Source organism: Haemaphysalis longicornis, unplaced genomic scaffold, assembly GCF_048455015.1.
Source record: "Haemaphysalis longicornis isolate Haplotype H1 unplaced genomic scaffold, Haemaphysalis longicornis Haplotype H1 scaffold_4, whole genome shotgun sequence".
Taxonomy (NCBI): Eukaryota; Metazoa; Arthropoda; class Arachnida; order Ixodida; family Ixodidae; genus Haemaphysalis; species Haemaphysalis longicornis.
The window spans coordinates 182,887,349-182,908,292 of record NW_027526361.1 but is presented as its reverse complement, the minus strand read 5'-3'; the positions used below and the strand labels follow the sequence as shown (position 1 = coordinate 182,908,292).

At 48.8% G+C, this 20,944-nt stretch overlaps 1 protein-coding gene across 1 annotated transcript in view; it reads right to left on the bottom strand.

The window, feature by feature from the left end:
• LOC144180136 (glutamate receptor ionotropic, delta-2-like) overlaps positions 1 to 19,988 on the bottom strand; it is a 61,835-nt gene extending 41,847 nt beyond the window's left edge. Inside the window, exons 1-2 of the mRNA XM_077708528.1 lie at positions 19,911 to 19,988; positions 17,281 to 17,439 (exon numbers count right to left, since the gene is read on the bottom strand). Coding sequence (XP_077564654.1) covers positions 17,281 to 17,439; positions 19,911 to 19,988 — 237 coding nt within the window. The remainder of the gene's footprint in view (positions 1 to 17,280; positions 17,440 to 19,910) is intronic.
• Between the last annotated feature and the right edge of the window lie 956 nt (positions 19,989 to 20,944).

The following is a 20,944-nucleotide window of genomic DNA, read 5'->3' as shown; positions in this document are numbered from 1 at the left end:
GTAAAAAAATTATGTGAAAAACAATTTTACCGCTTTTCACTCTCTCCATGGTGGAATTTTTAAAATTTTAAGAAATATTGACCCCCAACACCGTAATCAGAACGTGCCCTTGCAATCTGTAGCCGTTTGAAAGAGCAGTTTGGCTAGACGTGTACATAACCTGTCGGGATTTTTTGGCTCATCAGCCGTGTAATTTGTAAAAACCAATTTGACCCTTTTAGCGCCGTCGCAAGCGAAATCCTTAAAAAAGGTTCTATGCATTTGTATGAGTAACATATTCTAGCAAAAATCAGTTGGAATACTGAATCGGTGAAAGATTTATTTGAGAATCTTTAGGAACATCGTTTTAGATCCGGAATGCGGAGTCACCTCGCTGGTGTAGGTTAGGGCGAAATCCAAAAACTACTTCTTAGGTATTCTTAAGGGCTACTTAAATCAGCAGAAAGCGCTTCGATATGTGAATGGGTGACCGAGAAAATCACGAATTGTAAAAACCACAAATTCGCCCTTTTCTTCGGTTCGGAGGGCAATTTCTGGAAAACCCGCCTTAGTGAGCACCTACTCAATGACGCAAATAAACTAGTGAAATTTCAAGTCTCAAGGCCTAACAGTTTTGGCTGGGCGTTGATGAGTCAGTCAGTCAGTCAGTCGGGCACTTCTTTTTATAGGTATAGATGACACCTGCTCCTACTGGAGACGCGTACTTGCCGAAGGTTTCAACAAATGGCGACCGCTAAGCGAACGCGGGAAAACTCAACTGAATTTTACGTCCAAAAGGATGCAGATTAAAAAATCTCGCTGGCCTTCTAATCCGCATCTTAGGACAAAATCCTGAAAGTGGTTTTCGGGCAATTAAATGGGCAGCATTTTCAAGGAAAAACGAATGGGAGATATCGACTGGCTGGGTGATTATTGGTGAAAGTGTAAAAACACAGTGTTTTCCCGAAATCCCGCTTGCCTCTATTGGGAGGGTGGCATTGAAAAATGTTGTATAACAGTGTTGAGATAAGTGAGTAAGTTGCCTATCTCAACAAAAACCAGTTCGATATCTCCGATGGCGGGCGGTAAAAAAATTAATATGTGAAAAACAATTTTACCGCTTTTCACTCTCTCCATGGTGGAAGTTTTAAAATTGTAAGAAAAAATTCACCCGCATTTCCCCGAAGGGGAGCATGGGGAAGTGCGAATGCACGGGTGATGCTATGAGGGGGAGTTATGTTGAACTGTGTTGGCATTCGCCCGTTAGTTGCATTTAACACCCCCGCGTGATCAAGTGGGGATTCACACACCCCGTTAGTCGTTCTCTGGAAATCTTGGTGAATTAAAGTGTATGTTCGAGGAGATCACACACACGGACAGTATCAGACAGTTCCTCGCAAAGGCCAGGTCGATGTAGCTGCCGTTGATGGTGGTGGGAGCCTCTAGCGGTAGGCACGTCATGGAGTGGTTGGCGAGCATGTATTCCATCAACCACTCGCCGCCCTTTCGCACGTCCACGTTAAAGTCCCCAACAACTACGACCGGGTCCGAGGGCTTTACGCGCCTGGCCACACTCTCCATCGCCGCGTCCACGTATTCGACGACGTCGTCGCGCGAGATGTTCGGCGCAAGGTATAGGGTGACGACCACGATTCCGTCGCCCGAGTACGCGTCGGTGTAGACGGCACTGTACGGCGACTCGTCCCTGACCGGCGAGGTGGACACGGCGTGCGGCACGAGGTTCGCGTAGACGTGACCGACGAGGTAGACGCCGCAGTACTCGCCCCGACTTCCGCTCCTAGCGAAGCAGCAGTCGTCGATGGCGTCGGTGGCCTGGGGGCAGGCTCGGGGCGCGGCGGCGGGCGCGGTGGCGCGCTGGATGACTAGGCCAATCGCCCTAAGTGGGTATGTGCTAAAGAAATTAGGAGCTCTTTTTGGCCAATCGCCCTCAGTGGGTATGTGGTGCGTATGGACGGACGGCGGTGGACGCGTGATTCAGGGTCGCTTAGGAAGTGCATTCGCACTTAATATTGACCTCTAACACCGTAATCAGAACCTGCCCTTGCAATCTGTAGCCGTTTGAAAGAGCAGTTTGGCTAGACGTGTGCATAACCTGTCGGGCCTTTTTGGCTCATCAGCCGTGTAATTTGTAAAAAAACAATTTGACCCTTTTAGCGGCGTCGCATAGCGAAATCCTTAAAAAAGGTTCTGTGCATTTGTATGAGTAACATATTCTAGCAAAAATCCGTTGGAATACTCAATCGGTGAAAGATTTATTTGAGAATCTTTAGGAACATCGTTTTAGATCCGGAATGCGGAATCACCTCGCTGGTGTAGGTTAGGGCGAAATCCAAAAACTACTTTTTATGTATTCTTAAGGGCTACTTAAATCAGCAGAAAGCGCTTCGATATGTGAATGGGTGACCGAGAAAATCACGAATTCTCAAAACCACAAATTCGCCCTTTTCTTCGGTTCGGAGGGCAATTTCTGGAAAACCCGCCTTAGTGAGTACCTACTCAATGACGCAAATAAACTCGTGAAATTTCAAGTCTCTAGGCCTAACAGTTGTGCTGGGCGTTGATGAGTCAGTCAGTCAGTCAGTCGGGCACTTCTTGTTATAGGTATAGATGACACCTGCTCCTACTGGAGACGCGTACTTGCCGAAGGTTTCAACAAATGGCGACCGCTAAGCGAACGCGGGAAAACTCAACTGAATTTTACGTCCAAAAGGATGCAGATTAAAAAAATCTCGCTGGCCTTCTAATCGGCATCTTAGGACAAAATCCTGAAAGTGGTTTTCGGGCAATTAAATGGGAAGCATTTTCAAGGAAAAACGAATGGGAGATATCGACTGGCTGGGTGATTATTTGTGAAAGTGTAAAAACACAGTGTTTTCCCGAAATACCGCTTGCCTATTGGGAGGGTGTCATTGAAAAATGTTGTATAACAGTGTCGAGATAAGTGAGTAAGTTGCCTATCTCAACAAAAACCAGTTCGATATCTCCGATGGCGGGCGGTAAAAAAATTAATATGTGAAAAACTATTTTACCGCTTTTCACTCTCTCCATGGTGGAAGTTTTAAAATTTTAAGAAATATTGACCTCCAACACCGTAATCAGAACCTGCCCTTGCAATCTGTAGCCGTTTGAAAGAGCAGTTTGGCTAGACGTGTACATAACCTGTCGGGCCTTTTTGGCTCATCAGCCGTGTAATTTGTAAAAAAACAATTTGACCCTTTTAGCGGCGTCGCATAGCGAAATCCTTAAAAAAGTTTCTGTGCATTTGTATGAGTAACATATTCTAGCAAAAATCAGTTGGATTACTGAATCGGTGAAAGATTTATTTGAGAATCTTTAGGAACACCGTTTTAGATCCGAAATGCGGAATCACCTCGCTGGTGTAGGTTAGGGCGAAATCCAAAAACTACTTCTTAGGTATTCTTAAGGGCTACTTAAATCAGCAGAAAGCGCTTCGATATGTGAATGGGTGACCGAGAAAATCACGAATTCTCAAAACCACAAATTCGCCCTTTTCTTCGGTTCGGAGGGAAATTTCTGGAAAACCCGCCTTAGTGAGCACCTACTCAATGACGCAAATAAACTAGTGAAATTTCAAGTCTCTAGGCCTAACAGTTTTGGCTGGGCGTTGATGAGTCAGTCAGTCAGTCAGTCGGGCACTTCTTTTTATAGGTATAGATTATTTCGTTCGTAAAAGAAGGTGTTTATCAACTTCAGGTTATTTCTCTGTGCAAATCCAACCAGTGCATTTACTCGGCTGCTGCTATTGTCTATACCGCTGTTTCCCACCGACGTGTAGGCAGGGCCGGCCGTCGCGTAACAAGGCGGGCCGCCCGCACCCACAAATGTTGCACAGCGCCTGTGGCCGACGGGCCAGGGACACGGAGAACGGAGACGCAGGCGCAGTGCTGGCGTTCCAGCCTGGAAGCAAAAACTTCGTTCTTTTCTTTGCTCGTGCAGCACCACAGTCTACACGTGGCGATAGTGCTGCTGCGGATGTTGCTACAGACGTTTCTCCCATTTGCTTCTTACAAACCTTTGCGTCACTCTCCCATCACAATCGTAGCCTTTTGGCCTTTTGGCCTGTGATAAAAAGATTAGGTATTTAAAAAAGGAGTGGGTTCCACCTTAGTCAATGCCTCGTGCTGCCTTTAGTCGACGTCACACCATTGAGCCAATAATTTTTTGTCTAAATTTCATGATGCCTTGCTTCTGTTCTCTGCTTTTCTCTCTTTGTTCGTTCGCGATAATGTTCCGCCTCAGTATTTAATATCGGGCATTTTTTAAATGCGAATGCATTTCTTAGTCGGGCGTTGTCGTGCTCCGTCGGCGTGCGCCTGCATTCCTCCAGCGCGAGCGCTCGTGAGCGCGCGCCGCGTAGTTCTGCCTTCGTCGTCGACGTCGTCGTCTCGGCGCGGCGGACCCGCGCCGCTACACTCTTTTTAAATGCGAATGCATTTCTTAGCCGGTGGTAGCTCGGGCGGAGTAGCGGAGAGTGAGTGGAGAGGAGGAGCGCGCTCGGGCGTGTGAGGGCGCTCGCATCGCGGAGCTCGGCGGGAGAGAGAGCTCGCGCGCGGGGCGGGCGTGTTGCGCGGGTCTCTCTCTCCTCTCCGCGTACCCTCTCTCCGCTCGCTGCGCTCGGAAAATGTATATAAATGCAGTGGAGCGCACGCCTCTCTCCGTTACTGCTTGCCGCAGCGCACTCATCGGTGCACCCAATGCATTCGCATTTCAGCACGATCCCCTTCGGGGAGATGGGGGGAGTTTTTTTCAATAAAGGTAAGCTGATAGTTAGCGCTTGTGCCCGTCGCCTCTTCTGTATCCACCAGTGTTGCGGAATGGGCGTCCCCATTCCATTCCAATTCCATTCCGGGGAATTACATATTGCCTAAATTCCATTCCTTTCAATTCCTCGGAATGCCGGAACATCGCCTATTCCCACTCCGGGAATTGCCGGGCAGTTCAATTCCATTCCTCTAATTCCTCAACTATTTATCCGGTGATTATCAAGTTACCAATGAACCCACCATTAAGCTGATGTTATTACACGCGTTAAGAACTGTTAAAATACGCAAAACACGTAACCCAGGTCGAGGGATAGTGGCTTTGTGGCATATCTCGTTCAGTGCAATCACCCTACTAATTCCCACAGGGGCAGTTCTCCAGGTAGATATTATAGTATTTGCATGGTCAGCACGTCTTTACGAGTTGTGATGCTTTAATATTGTTTAAGTGTGAATGTGTTAATGCTAATGCGATGGCATGTTCTATTTTTGTGCTGACAAAAGTATGGTTGAAGAAGACATTATATTCCTTAAGCAGTTAACACGCGTATGGAGCGGTCGTGAGCATGGTTAGAACTATAATTTTGTTAACGAGGAACAGAACCTCCGGATCTGGTGGTATCAGTTGGAAGAATTACCGCTCGAGCACCTTGCCCTCCCTTTGCACCAAATACGGATCACGGGCCGCACAGGTCGTCAGCACTCACGCATGTCAAGCGCGCCTTGAAAGCACGGATAGGTTCAGAACTTCCTGTGTTTGCGTGTGCGCAGGTATGCAATGTCGCCCTTGCCGAAAAGCTTAAATACGTGCGTCAGGTATCATCCACTGCGCACGAGCGAAAGTTCAGGCTGTGCTTAGAGTATGCGCGACCTTTGTATGGGTGTCTCGATGAGAACCAATGCGAAGGGAGAATTATTTTTTCTCTCGTTAGTGTATACTGGGATAGTGCATTGGTTCGTATACTAATCTGCGTCTTGTTTTTTTTTCTTATAGAAATTGGGAGATTGTTCACACTTTAGCAACACGCAACCTTCGGCTCTAGCTAACTGAAGAAGGACTTAGAGAATGCGTTGTTGCCTTGGACTCAGCAAAACTGAGTCCAAGGCCTGCAGGACTAATTGCATAACTGAGGCCTGTATAAATAATTTGAGGAGTTGCATGCAGTGGATGGAGTAGCAGTGAAAGTTCCCCAAGTGTCCTCTGGTCTGGGCGATCAACCGAAAGAAAATATGTAAAAAAAAATGATAACGATAATAATAGAAGGACACGTTCGGCAGCCGGTCAGTCTAGTGTTGTGGAAATCCCTACGCCAGAAAAAAGTGCGTAGGTGTCCTCGTTGATATATTCTAGGGTTTAACGCGCCGACGCAACGCAGGCAATGAGGCGCACCGTAGTGGAGGGCTGCGGATTGTTTGACCACTTTAGGCCGAAATCTCGTACACACGGGCGTTTTTACTTTTCGCCTCCATCAGGAAAGCGGCCGCCGAGGCCGAGAATCGAACCGCGACCTCGCGCTCAGCAGCGCAATTAGGTCTCCTCGTGAATTTTATATGCTGCAATAAATGTCTCAAGCTGCCGTGAAAGGTCGAAAAAAGTTTATTTTGGTTTCATTCATCAAAATTACATAAAAAAATGGTGTGAGCCAAATGGGCGCTTCGCTGTTCAGTTCTGAAAACATGAAGTGTAAATGACGGCTGCTTCAACGATCAGTTCTAAAAAAAAAAGTAAACTAATACACTTGCATTCTGCCTGCGTGTTGCGCTTGACCAACGAGCTGCTTAAAAGAGGTGTTTGAGAGCCGGTTTCGCTTCGCTGTCTGTCACTAAAAGAGATACCATGGAAAATACGCGTTCCACGTCAGCTGACATCACATTTACAACGGAAACTGCCCTTGCGGATCGGGGAAAGCAAGGGAAAGTGGCTAGCGTTCGCTTTTCGTTAGGTCGGAACCATTTAGGAACAAAGCTTGCAGCGTGCAGCTTGCAGGCGCAGGCGTGACCGCAGTTCCTATCACATGGGCTCTCCTGTTTCGGGTGGATTCTCGAACCAATATTTTAGGCCTTCGTAGACGCTGCTTCGGGCAAAGGCGTCCAATGTCTAGACAGGAGGGCCAGTATTGCAAAACGTCCTGGGGGAGGAGGAGGGAGCGCGAAGGGAGGTGGGGCGTAAGCGGATATGCGAAATTCCGCAGTGAACACAAGCAGCGCGCCAGCGTTCCGATGACGCAGAGGTGGGATGCGATCACCGACGGTCCGGACGCAAAAAACAAAAGTCAAGCGTGGGGAGACAGCTCGCAGCCGGGGTGAAGGCGCCGCCAAGGTAAAAAACCACAAGGCGAAGTTGATGGGAGAGATAGGGGGGGAAGCCACCGCGGTAGTTCCCCACGACGGATACCAACGGCTTAGAGCAGCGTTTATTAGGCGGAGAATCGCGACGAACTTCGTAGCAGCGCTGTATTTAAATATATAATTGTAGTACAATCGCTGCTTATAAATATATTGTGCTTGTAATCAGCCAATCGATTTTAACAGTGCTGAGTTATTGTTAAATTCAAGGCTCCGGCTTACTAATGTTTCAACTTGGGCTGGTGGGATCTTTTGCATATCTTTGCATATTTTGACAAAAAACAGCGCGTAGAAGGAAAAGTGCGGTTTATTTTGGGGAAAATAAATGTAATTCCATTCCTATTCCATCCCGGGTAAAATGCGCTTAATTCCATTCCAATTCCATTCCTTCAAGTATTGTCGCCATTCCATTCCCATTCCATTCCGGGGTCGCGAAAATGTGGAATGATTCCGGATTCATTCCAATTCCGGACTGGTAACTCCGCAACACTGGTCTCCACCGCCTGTCGCCCTTCACATCCGTCTCCCGTCGCGCGCATCATGCACTTCCAGAGGGAATGCGCCCGTCGGGGAGAGAAACTGATTAGGACCCGAAGGTTAATCCATTTCCTCCGTTGTAACCGCCCATGGATAGTCAGTTTCGAATGTCTGCGTAGCAGAGGGTTTTTTTTTTGCGTTTCCCATCTCACATTTCATTACTTATAAGAAGGGTGACGCCCGCAAAGGAGCGCTTTTCAGCCGGTATCGGCCAGAGACGAATCTCGAATTAGCGCACATGACATAAAAAAGGCAAGCAAGGAAAAGAACCCAAGAAAAGTAGATGTTTTAGGATATCGGAAAAAGGTTGACCGTTCCGAGATTTGACAGTGGGCTGTGAACTAACGCTCTTTTATGAGCGCGCAAGGTCTGACAACAGTGTCAGGTACTCGCAGCGACGCGCCGAGACGCGTCACACGATGCACAGTTTAGCCCCTCAAACATTGCTCTGAATAAAATTATGCAACATGTTTTTCTGCAGTTTTGTTGTCCAAGTAACGGAGTCTCGCTTCCACAATTTCGAAGAAAAACAATACCGAGATATCCTATTTCGATTTTTGAATTTGGACAGCGCTGGCGGGTAACGCCATGTCGGCTCCACGGCCGGTGGATGTGGGCTCCCCGCAGGGTTCCGTCGTCAGCCCTACCAGGCTGCCTGCCCAGAAGAGGGGGCCCCCTGGTGTACATTTTAGTGTAAGGCGACGACATCGCCCTGTGGGTGCTGGGGCCCATGGGTCAAGTTAGAGCCATTGTGCGGCAGCTGCAGGCGGGCATTGGCACAGCCCGGGCCAAGCTTGCAGGCGTCGGCCTGCAGCTGTCGGCCAGCAAGAGGCACGTCATGCTGGTGCACACTGTCGCTGCCGCCCGCGGATGGACCCGGCGTCTGACCATCGATGTCGAGGACCTCCAGTCGAGAACCAGGGTGCGCTACATGGGGCTTTCCGTGGGCCACCCGCAGAACTTCCGATAGGCAGCCAAGAAGCTCCGACCCAGGGCATAGAGGGCCAGCACGGCCGTGCGGAAAATGGCTGCCCGGAGACGCGGCTGTTCGCAGCAGCCGCGGCTGTACAATGCTTGAGCCGTGGGGTTCCTCATGTACGCGCTGCCGCTGGTCACCTTGCACAAGTCGAGCTGGCGGCAGCTGTAGCTCGACCACCGCAAGGCCGTCCGCGCCTGCCTGGGCCTTCCTGAAGACTCTCAGTGTGAGAAGACACGGGCTGAGGCGGGTGCATGGATGCTTGAGATGTTGGCCGAGCAGCGGGCGCTGCGACACATCGGCCGGCTGCGGCGCGCCGAGGGCAAAGGCTCCCTACTGCAGCGGCTGCACGTCCACCAGCACTCGCGCATGGGGCGCATCCTTGTCCTGTTCGAGCGGATGGTGGTTCCTGTGAATCGGCGTGCCCCCAGTCGCTCTCGTGGCTTGGCCGACAAAATGCAGCTAGGAGCCCGGGCCTGCGCATTAAGAGGCGGATACCCCAATGCGGATAGCTGCAGCTGCCCAGGCCGTCGTGTATGGTGAGCTGGAGGGCCACACCCTGGCCTTCTCGGGCGGGTCGGTGCGACGGCGGCAGGGCTCGGCCGCAGCGGCCGCCATCCTGGGGGAGGCCAGCAGACAGTCCCGGCTGCCCTACGCTGCATCCTCAGCCACAGCCGAGCTGGGGGCGTCAACCTGGGCTTCGACCTGCTGCTGGAGCTGGAGCCCGCCCCCCAACGATATGCCGTGCTGTGCGACTCCCGGTTGGCCCTGCTGCGAATCAGGGAGGGTGACCCGCGCTCGCTCCTGGTACGGGGAGACCGCGAGAAGGTGGCACGATTGGCCGACAGGGGTGCTCGGCTGCTGTTTCAGTGGATGCCTGGCCACATCGGGCTCGAAGGCAATGAACAGGAGGATGAGCTGCCCCCCTCGACCACGACAGCCCAGGCAGTAGCAAACGATGGCAGCCTGCTCATTCAGCAGCATGTGCGCGCCCAGCATCCGGACCCACGTCTAGCCGCTGGAGAAGCGCCACCCCCCTCCCCCCGTGAGCGCCGCATGTCTGCCCGGCAGCAGCGCTCGGCCGTGCTGTGCCTCCGTGTGGGGGCCGTGTGGACGGCCTTGCGGATGCACCGACTGAAGGTCGCATACAGCCCGCCTTCCGGCACTGCCGGAAGGCGGGCCTGCCGCACCTGCTCTTCGAGTGCCCGTAGTTTGCGGCAGCGCGGCCTGAGATGCTGGCCGCACTGCGGGTCGTGAGACATCTGGACCAGATGCTGATGCCGCCGAGCTGTGTAAGGGAGCGGGGCAGAGTCCACGAGGCCCTGCGCTGCTACCTAGAGGCATAGGGACTCATCCCGGCACTCCCCTTCCTGGCCCAGTGGTTATGCACCAAAAACTGTGGGCGGGGACCCCAGTGACTTTCCGTTTTTTCCTGACTCTTGATGTGTCTGTGGGTTCGGTGTGTTTTCATTAATTTCTTTCCTATCATCTTTAATATATTGTAGTCTCTCTCTCCTTCGCCTCTCCTATCCAACTTTCTGACATCCCCTCCCCCTTCCCCACACCAGCAGGTGTTCCAGTGTCCACACCTTGGGTGGACACTAACTTTTTTAAGTACACAAGGGTGCAACTTCGAAAATCCGCAGTTGCAGGAACCAGCGCTGCGCTACGGCCCATTCAACATTTTTTTTCTCCTTAACTACGCACCTTAGGGGAGAACAAACTTCATCTTCAGTGTATTTCATGATGCGCACACATGTCATAAAAAAAAGAAAGAGGAGAAAAAGTGATCGTGTACATGCATGTTCGCTCTGTCTTGGAATCACACAGTCGGAAGTAGAGAAAAAGCAACGTGCACTAAAACGATGAGTATCGCCACCGTACAATAAATTGAACGCATTGTCTAGAGTGCCGTCCGACAGCACTCTAGCTGATCGCTGCAGGCATGGCTAGAGTGCCGTCCGACGACGTTCGAATACTTAAGACTATGCTATCGCAAGCCAAAGCGTCTGTCGTTGTAGTGTAGAGGATACGTTTTAGCTTCCTGATCCCAGAGACCGTGGTTCGTGACCTGCTTTTGCCTCTATTATTTTTGTCATCTTTAAATTGAACTATAATTTTTATGGCTTAGGTTATTTGTGGTGTTTTAAGTGATTTCTTTGTGTGCGTTAGGTCATGTTATGTTATGTTTAGGTCAGGTTGCCTAGGTTTACGTTATCTAGAGTGATGTAGTGCCAGACGCGGCAATTTTTTACAAAACGCCGGTGGACGATGATATAGTGGAGTGCTTATAATACCGTCGGACGGCACTCTAGACACGGCCTAAGTGGAAAACAATTGTACTGCTACACGTGATAATATTTTCGAGTATGCGTGGTGCTCGCTTGGGCATATATCACCCATAAGTGGTACACTGTAAACGCAAACTAGCCGGAAATGGAGTTATAATCAAGTAATGTACCCTGAAAAGTACCTATATCAAAAAAATCTACTCCCTAGGCATGATCTAAAAAAGTGGACGAACCTCCATGGTAGTACCCTTGCCCATTCATGTAGCAAAAGGGAGGATTTAGAACCACTTAACACCATTTGTGAGATGGCGTTCGGCTCCTTGTAAACCACCACGTCCACAATAAACTCCCCATCAGAGGTAATCATCTCAAGCGGGCGGTCGCCATGTTAGTCTTGTGTTGCTTCCGTGTATCAGCACTTCAACCGTGGCCTAATGCTAATTAGAACGAGTAAGCAGGACGCGATGGTCGCATGCAGCTACAAAACCGATACCGTACGTATGCCCGTATAGATGCTTCAACCAGCGCGATCACAGGCAGACAGCGCGGCCGTGTTGTTTCAATCTGTTTATTTTGGCGATAGGTGTTGTCAAACTCTGCTGCTAACGAAGAGACAGTTCTCGCCATTGCAAACAATTGCAATGTTCATCTGCTTCGCTTGCTTGCGCATACATAGACGATTTAAATTCTCGTGCCAGCGCGCCAACGCACCCGACTGCAGCGACTCAACTTGCCCTGGCGGCACGACTGGCTGCCCGGATGAAAACAACCTCTGTGTTATCAACGCAGCGCGGCCGGTGACTCGGTGCGGCCGGAGCTTCAAGCCTCGCCTTGGGCCGTCGTTTTTTTTTCTTATTTGTGAAGGACTAGTAGTGCAATTTGGTGGAAAGATTTTCATGTGCCCCTGTCACACGAGGAACAGCCGCAAACAGCATTTGGATACGCCGACAGCTGTGGACAGCTCGCTGGTAAGTGGTCTGTCATAAGTCGATGCGTTTGTCAAACATTTGGATAGGGTTAACAGCGCGCATTACCCGGGTACCCGTGCCGCTAACAGCACGTACACGCACGGGCAAAGAAAAAAGCGCACACTCGTATTATTTTACTTGTTTGTGGGTTTTGAGGTATGCATTCGCATTCGTTTGTAGGCCGGTTTGTAACAGGGCATTCGAGATAAAATGGTTTGTCGCGCGCGGCGTCGTTTCAAAGCAACGTGACGGTTACTTCGTGCTGGCGAAAATCAGCGCAGTCAGACGCAAGCGGGAAGGAAGGTAGATAGATCGGGAAAGAGGGCGCTAATATATAAAAGAAAGCGTAATGCAAGACGAGAAATGGAACGCAACCCGCCTGCGTTTCTCCGAACTTTAGGACAGAGCCGCACACGGGTACGTTGTCACAAACTCGAGCGTACGACGTCTAAAAGTACCGTATATTTTTTTCATTTTTCAACGTGACCTGAGCCACTTATCTTCTCATTGCCGCGCATGCAGACCTGACTGTGTCCCTGTGTTTGAGCGCACAGCCATCCTTTTCCGACATAACAACCAGCAAACGCGAGAAATTGTAGAAGCCAGCCACATCAGAAAAGCTGGTTCCGAATGTATCAGTCATCCCTCTATCGCCCTGCTTAATCAAGAAGTCGCATATTTAGACGCACATTGAGCGCTATTTCGGTGCCTCTTCTGGGCATGCGTGTTGGGGGTGGGAGGGGGGTCTTAATCCATGTATGATGCGGTTATCTTTGCTGATTTTTCGCCTTTCGTGCGCCTCAAAGTTCGTTTTGTGGTTTTGTTGTTACGGTTTTTTAGTATTTTCGGCTGAGTGCGCCGAGAACTGTGACGCATTGGGGGCGCGGCAATTGGGCGCTTGGGCATTTAAAGCTTTGATTGTAGGGTTTAACGCGCCGACGCAACGCAGGCGATGAGGCGCGCCGTAGTGGAGGGCTCCGGATTAATTTTGACCACCTGGGGATCTTTAACGTGCGCCGAAATCTCGTACACACGGGCGTTTTTGCTTTTCGCCTCCATCAGAAAAGCGGCCGCCGCGGCCGGGAATCGAACCCGCGACCTCGTGCTCAGCAGCGCAACGCCTTAGCCACTGAGCCACCATTTAAAGCTTTGAATTGTGCAATAATAAACTAGTTGCGAGTCTGCGCTTGTGCCGTCTTCATGTGTTCTTGTCCTCGTTAATTTGCGCGCAGTTTGTTTTTCGAGATGCATCATTACCAACTCGCCCAACTCTCAACCCTTTTACAGATACTATACTCCGTAAAAATGAGCTGCCTGTCCTTTTAGGTACGGCAAAATCTCGCGCAGCGCATCATTCTGCCAGGGGGCCATATCCTAATGTCAATGCACACACTATGAAAGCAGCTTGTTCTTAATGCGTCTCATTGTCTGCTGATAAGCATTTTAGCTTCGCCCCTCTCATCATCATTCACTTCGTGGAGATGGCGGGATTTTCTTTCATAGCTTGTTGTCACTGCAGTAATTAATAGCAGAATCAGTCCTACAAATCACAGAAACGGTTCGTTTCACGTTGAAAATACTCACAGTAACACACTTTGCACCACACGGAGGAACAATCGGTTGCAGTGATGAGGCATAAGGGTAACTTGTTGTTAAAGGGTCATTGAAGGCAACCAGCAAGTTGGTTTCAACGGATGTCGGACCTCCGCATAGCCATTTCAGCATTGATTTAGTGCCAAGATGCCTTAAGTGCTGAGAAATCGCTGTTCAAATGCTCATCAAACGTGACGCAAACACGACTGCAGTCGCTGTTTGCATCAGGATAAACCGGAAGCAAGTGAAGCAGCGGTGATTAATAGCAGTATACAAGCAACTGAATACAACATTACCACCTACCAGGCAGTTCGGTCGGTTTCGGTCAAATCGCTCATGCTTCGGGGAACCAAACTGCCCTGTCATTTGCCGTTCGAGATCACTAAGCAAAATATTTCTCCATTGAACCCGTGATCCGTATTTACGCTTCACTGAAGAAAAACATTGGCCTTTTGAGGCCCCGCAATTGTTGGCGTCGAACGATTTTCTCGTGCGTAGCTCGCATGCTCCCTTGGAAAGCGGTACTGCCATCCCAAGTATGGACGAGTAGCACCATCCAGCGGCAGCCAAGAAAGAAGTTGCGCGCGTCAGGCCATTTAAGCCCTTCCGGTGAAACCGTGTTTTTGCTAGTTTCAACCTTATTTAAAAAAAAAAGCCAGGTGTAAGAGGGGTATAATAGTGTTCTCCGTGAGATAATCTATCAACCTAGAGAGACTTGCATTTTAACATTTTAACTTCACTGACGTTTAAAGTTGTGCTCGAGTATATTGTGCGGAAGTAATATCTTTTTTATTGCTGCAAAAGCCACGATGGTTAATGTACTGGCACTTGGTTTTATGAAGCCTTTGCATTCCTAATTTAAGTACTGAAATTCGCAGGGAACCTGGCCTAACAATTTTATTACTGTACCGAATTATTAAGTTCATTTAACCATAGTGTCTGTTTTGAATTTTACATTTTTTTTTCTTTTTTGCTTTTTCAGGCAGATGTTCCTTTGACTCCCTGCCTGTATTCCGTGAACGGGGAAGTTAGCCTCCGCATCGATGGCCAGAGTGTCTTGACTGCATCACCTTTTTTTTGGGAGGACTGTGTAGTCTGTTTGCATCGTTCTGGGTTTTCAACATTCAATATCCCAAGAAGGCACACAGAGCTCTAATGTTTGTGGAACATGCCTTTTTGGACCTTGCCAGCACCAAACCACGTGTGAAGGATTTAGAACTAATTAACGTTTATCGCATCAATATTCCTCACTAATATTTTATTTGTTTTCAACCCTGTAATCATTGGATAGTAGTCTAAAAGAATTGCGTATTATGTTTCTGACTTTTTCTTTCTTCTTTTTTATACTGAACAGGGGATATTTGATGAGCCCTTCGGTATACTGATAATACAGCTATCTTTTAGTGAAGCAATAATATTAACGAACTAGTTTAACTTGAATCAATTATCTAAATAATGTTGGCAACAGGTTCTTAATGAATCAACTAAAAATTCTCCGAAAAACACGAATTACATGGCTTTTTCTTCTCACTCTAAAGAAGCTGTCGCGATACCACCCATTCTGTTCTAAATCCTTGCAATTAACCCCTCAGACTGGGTCACTTTTCTTGGCGCATTTGTGTCTTTATCAAAACGCACTGGTATTTTCCGCAGCATATTTCTCGTTCTTTATATTACTAATTTATCCATAGCCATCTCATTGCTGTCTGTCTCCTACATCATTTATCTCTTGTGCCTTTACCATCTACAAAATGCTCGTTACCTTTCAATATCAAATCGTTACACAGCTCTCGCTCATTTCTCCACCAATTGAAAAATTTTTTTGTTGTTGTAAACCACTGGAACCATTTTTTTCACTTTGTGTACTGAGTACTGATGCGTACTGATAAGCAATCCTCTTGTATTATATAATGATGTCACTTGCTATGCCGTTGTGTTTGTGCCTATATGTTTTTCGCATATTTCCAGTTCTTGTAGTAATATTGTTTCTACAGTTTGTTCAACTGAGAGAGAAAGAGGGCACCGACCAAGTAACGAAAAAGAAAAAGAAAAACTTAAAAGACGTTTCGGCTCCCGCACGGGAGCCTTGTTCACAAGCCTTGTTCAGAGTTTGTTCAACTAGCACACAGCTCGCTCATTTCACCACCAACTGAAATTCTTTTTGTTGTTGTTGTAAACCACTGCAACCATTTGTTTTCACTGTGTGTACTGAGTGCTGATGCGTACTGATAAGTCCTGATAAGTACTGACGCGTTCTCGATCCGCTAGTATTATATAATGGTTTCACTTACCATGCGGTTGTGTTTGCGCCTATCTTTGTTTTTCGCGTATTTCCAGTTCTTGTAGTAATATTAATTCTACGGTTTGTGCAACTAGCATTGTATTGCTGTCTTCTATTTTTAACTGGCGTGTTATTTAGCAATGTACCATTTGTGCTTTCTTATAGGAGGTCGCCCTAAGTTTTTATTTCGGAACCTCCTTGTGTACACCATGTACCATGTAAACTTGTATGCGAAAGTTCGTTTGAAATAAACCTGAAACCGGGAAAAACCGTGTGAAATCAGTACTCCCGCAGGGAACTAGAAACTCTCCCTTGTTGCCTTGAAAAAACTCCTTTCGGAAGGCCTACAGAACCGCCCCAACTTTCGCAAAACTCCATTCGGAAGGCCTACAGAACCGCCCCAACTTTCGAAAAACTCCATTCAAAAGAAATATATGCTTCCCTTGAACCTCCTAAAAACTCCCATCGCGCGGCCTACAAAACGTAGACCTCCATGCAAAAGAAGTAAATGCTTCCCTTGAACCTCGTAAAAACGCCCCTAAAATAGCATAAGTACTTCCCAAGGGAGCCATAATAGGCTCCTATTCAACCGCCTAAAAAGTCCATAAACATCACTTAAAAACGCCTTCAGGAAGTAAAGAATACTCCATTTTGATCTCCTGAAATTCTCCCAAACATTCCTTAACACTCCCTAACTACCTCCTTTCTATCACCTAAAAACGCCCTGTTTTGAGGAGGTACACAAAACCTCCCTGTTCTATGTAGTAAAAAACCTCCTACAAGGAGGATCACTAGAGGACAGGCGAAAAAGAACCTCTAGGGAGTATATGGGAGGAAAAAAAGTTTAGAGTGTATGTTTATAGCTGCCATAGGTTTGTCCGACGCTAACTGATCACGAAGACAGGTGCGCGTCAGTCTTTACCCAGCTTCTGGTAGTTGCAGAAGTATCTAAGCCCTGCACTTGTTTTTACCACAGCTGGACGGCTGCAACCATTTATGAGCCGGCACAAACCGGCGTAATGCGAGCAGGTGGATTTTCAAGCGCTTCAAAGGGTTCAAAATCTGCGATAAACGCCAAAAAAAACATAAACTTGTTCGGCTATGCCAGGATATACGCAGCGTGAGCTAAGGTTCAGCTGGTTTCTCTTAGGTTTCCTGGTTGTCTAGGATTAGCTGATTATCATGCTTACTGCCGCTAAAGCGATTTCCAACCAAATCCAATCCAATCGCGGCGGCGGCTGTTCCGGCGCGCCAGCTGTGCGCCGTGAGACGTCACTGCTCCTCGCGCATGCGCTGCACGGCTCTCCAGGAGCCACGCAAAACTACTGAACCTCGGCCAGTGTAGCTCACGCTACAAAAATTCGTATCGAGAGTCTACGTAAACTTCTGTTCCGGCTGCCGTTCTATTTCTTACTATAGTAAGATAAAGACCGTAGATTGGCTATATTGTATTTAGGGTGAGGCCCGGAGTTTTATTTCTCGAAGGCAGGCGGTAAGCCACGGTTACCTCCAGCTGGAAAGGAGACAGGATGGCTTGGGTGAGCGGGATTCGCACGGCCGCCTTGGCAACGAAGGCGAACACGTCCTCCATGTACGGGTAGATGAAGTCGATGAACAGGAACCGGAAGCGGAAAATGCTCAGGCCGCCCAGGGCGAAGTCCACGTCCTGCGTTTTGAGAGGTGCTTTGGACGCTTGAAGATGCGACATCAAGCTTTGCATGCCATCATCAGTTGCTCATCTTAAACAGAATCATCTATCATAACTACAATTTTTTCTCACAGTCTTTAAATAGTTACCGTTTGGACCATAGGCTAATCTTGGATTGCGAAACCATCCCCACTGTACAAAATTAACGCGCGCGGATGTTAGACACAGCGCCGGGGAGTAGGAAGCGGTAAAATGAATTACGAAATTTACGCGTACTAGACATACAGAGAAAGGGAGACGAACAATGCGCAACTCGCAACTATTTATTTGCAGGAAAAGAAGATGCCCTAAATATGCTTCTAGCATAACATAAAACCATACAAGCAGATAGCATCTTCTTTTCCTGCAAATAGATAGTTGTAAGTTCCGCATTGTTTGTCTTCCTTTCTCTGTATGTCCAGTAAGCGCAAATTTCGTAATTCATATAGCATCACCTAGCCCAACAACACATTTTATGGAAGCGCACGAACGTCCACAGTGGCCCATTACGCTCAGCGTATTATGTTTTGAAGTTTTAGATTGCTAAATGCAAATTGCACTGGATAAAAGCTATGAAAACGACCCTTTCGGGGGCAAATGAGGCCGTGTGACGTCCCTGAAAGGAAATCGGCAACAGATCCATGACCCCATGATAAAACGTTGGTGTTGTTTAGCCCCCTCGCGTGCAAGCAGCGCATCTACAAAACAATCGAGCAATACAGAAACTTTCCCTCGGGATTTATTAAGCATGATGTAAAAAATCGCCCGCTTATTTGTTGGGCTCGCTAGAGAGGGCATCGCCGATGAGCTCGTATAGCAATAAAGCCAACATTTTCACGCCGATAATACTGTAAGCAAAGCGAATATGGAGCACGTTGGATCAAAACGTTCATTAGGCCCACTATGGACGCCTATAATCTCTTTGCCTCGGCCACCCATAGGTAGCGCATTAGTGTGGGCTTTACACGTCTCAAGGGCGGTTTCTGACCAGTGAGGAAGGAAAGCCCAAGTTACCCGCCGCGGTGGCTCAGTGGCTAAGGCGTTCCGCTGCTGAGCACGAGGTCGCGGGTTCGATTCCCGGCCACGGCGGCCGCTTTTCTGATGGAGGCGAAAAGCAAAAACGCCCGTGTGTACGAGATTTCGGCGCACGATAAAGATCCCCAGGTGGTCAAAATTAATCCGGAGCCCTCCACTACGGCGCGCCTCATCGCCTGCGTTGCGTCGGCGCGTTAAACCCCTCAATCAATCAAATCAACGAAAGCCCAAGTTGCCGCGGTTCGTTAATTCTTACTAACTTTCCACCATGGAAATGCGCCTACGTCGTTGCTGATCCCGTAACGTAAATTTGTTACGAGGGGAAGATTTGTTTTCTAAGACCGTAGCCCCAATATTCATGCCTTTTTAGGCTTTACGCCACACTTCAGTTCCGCACTTGATTACAGCTTGTATACTTGGTGCTCTTTATTTGTGCACGACCGGAAAACAGAAAAATGTAAGAAATATATCCGTTGGTAGATCGGTAGGAATGCGCGAGTAGCTCATTTCTTCAGTTATTCAGCAGTTTCGGCTTTCCGTCGTCGTAGAGCACGTTTCGTGTTCTTTCGACGTCTACTCGGCCATGCAGTAGCTCTATGGTCGATCGCCACCGCCGCCCCCCTAAAACAACAGTAGGGAAGCCTAGCTCGACCGCTCATCCACAAGGTAGCGCCTTCTTGCGAACACCGCCCTGCCCTGAAGCCCGCGAAAAGGTTTCCGAGTGGGGAAGCGCGAGGTTGGGAAACAGGAGACAAGCTTGCCCTGAAGTCTTCTTGTGGACGTCACCCTCTACCTTGTCGAAGGCAGCTCTGTGCACGGGGTCCCTCCGCTCTGTTTGAACTCCGGAGCTGCGATAGGGCTGGCCCGGACGACAGACAGTCTCTGCTGGTATCGCAGAGCAGGTTTTTTAGGAGCAGGTTTCTCCGCCGCGCGGGGAAACCTGCTTCCGTGGTCCTGTGCACGCGGTCCCTCCGCTCTATTTTGAGTTCGGAGCCGCGATAGGGCTGGCCCGGACGACCGACAGTCGCTCCTGATATCGTGTCACGCTCTCTCGGGAGCAGGTTTCTCCGCCGCGCAAAAACCGGTTCCCAGACCCACCCACGGCTGGCGCAACTGCTTCGCAGGAATTCCCCCATTTTCTTTCCCCGTCATGGATTATAAGGAGCCACGGATTCAAGCGTTGACTCTATGCTCCTCAGGCTAGCCAACGGCAACTGACACGTTATAAAATTAAGGATTGCTTACTCTATTTGCAAATTAAGCTAATGGCCACAGCAACGTTAGTGCGGTTCTTTTGACATTCTTTTATTAGGCCGTGGATCGAAAGCATTTATTTTCCTATAAAATAGATGGCAGCCACCGAAGAGAAATTGTTGGGAGAGGCTCTCCTAATATGACTGGGCGGCCAGAAGTGCTTGTTGTGCGGCGGCGCCCTTGGCCTTCTCCACCAGCCGGGGCTGTTCCTCCGCGTCCGAGCGGAGCAGCATCGCCATCTACTGCTCGGGGCTCGTAACGTTTCACTTGTCTCCATCGCCCGGCCACCTCGCTGAGCTTATTTGTCGACGCCGATTCTACAACGGCTGCAGTACCGCGTGGCCCTTTTGTCGGTACTGTTATTTGTTCTTAAACCCCTTTTCTATGGGGCAAATTTCTTCTTCCATCTAGTGAAAAATGGAGGTCGCTTCAGGGCTTCGCATGCGCCCCGCAACCTGGTTCAGGAGTTTCTAAATGGGAAGGCAATGAACGAAGGACGTCGAGAAGCAGTTGGAAGCAGTTGGAAGTTGGAACCGCCCTAGCCACCGCTGTTCTTCGCTCTTGACGCGGCAAACCAGTTCTACATGGTGCGTATTTACCTGCGAATACCCGCCTTCGGCACAGCGCCTGCAGCAAAACGATCTATTTTCGTTAATGCGGAAGCCAGGAAGAGAGGTCTGTTGGCCGCACAAGCTGCGCCACGCTGCGAATTCCTAGGTATATACCCACCACGTAGAACGGGCTAAAGGAGTGATAGGTCGTGCGCAGGCCAGCATGAGGCTGTTCTCTTGTAACTTGTTTCATGTGCAAGTTGCTGGGGACACCGGCGGGAAAAATCTGCCTGGCGAAGCCGACGCGTCTTATCCGAGCTTTGTTGGCGTTGAACTGCAGAGAAAAGATATTATAAGATTTTTCTTGAGGCGGGGTTTACGTAGTGGAGGGCGTTGACTGGATTACGGTCCGCGAAAACGTTTTGTTGAGAGAGGTGTATCAAGGGTAGCACGACCAGCAGCCCTCGTTTGTGTAGAGCTGTGACGGGAGCCGTTGCGAATCTTTTTACTGTTGGGGTGTCAGTTGGTGGCGTCAATAACCGACGACCACACAGAAATTTTGATGGGTTTTTTTCGGGGTGTGTTTTTGAAGTTTTAAGACCTTTCCTCATGTTTGGGTTTAAGAGTTGTTCTATTAGTAATAT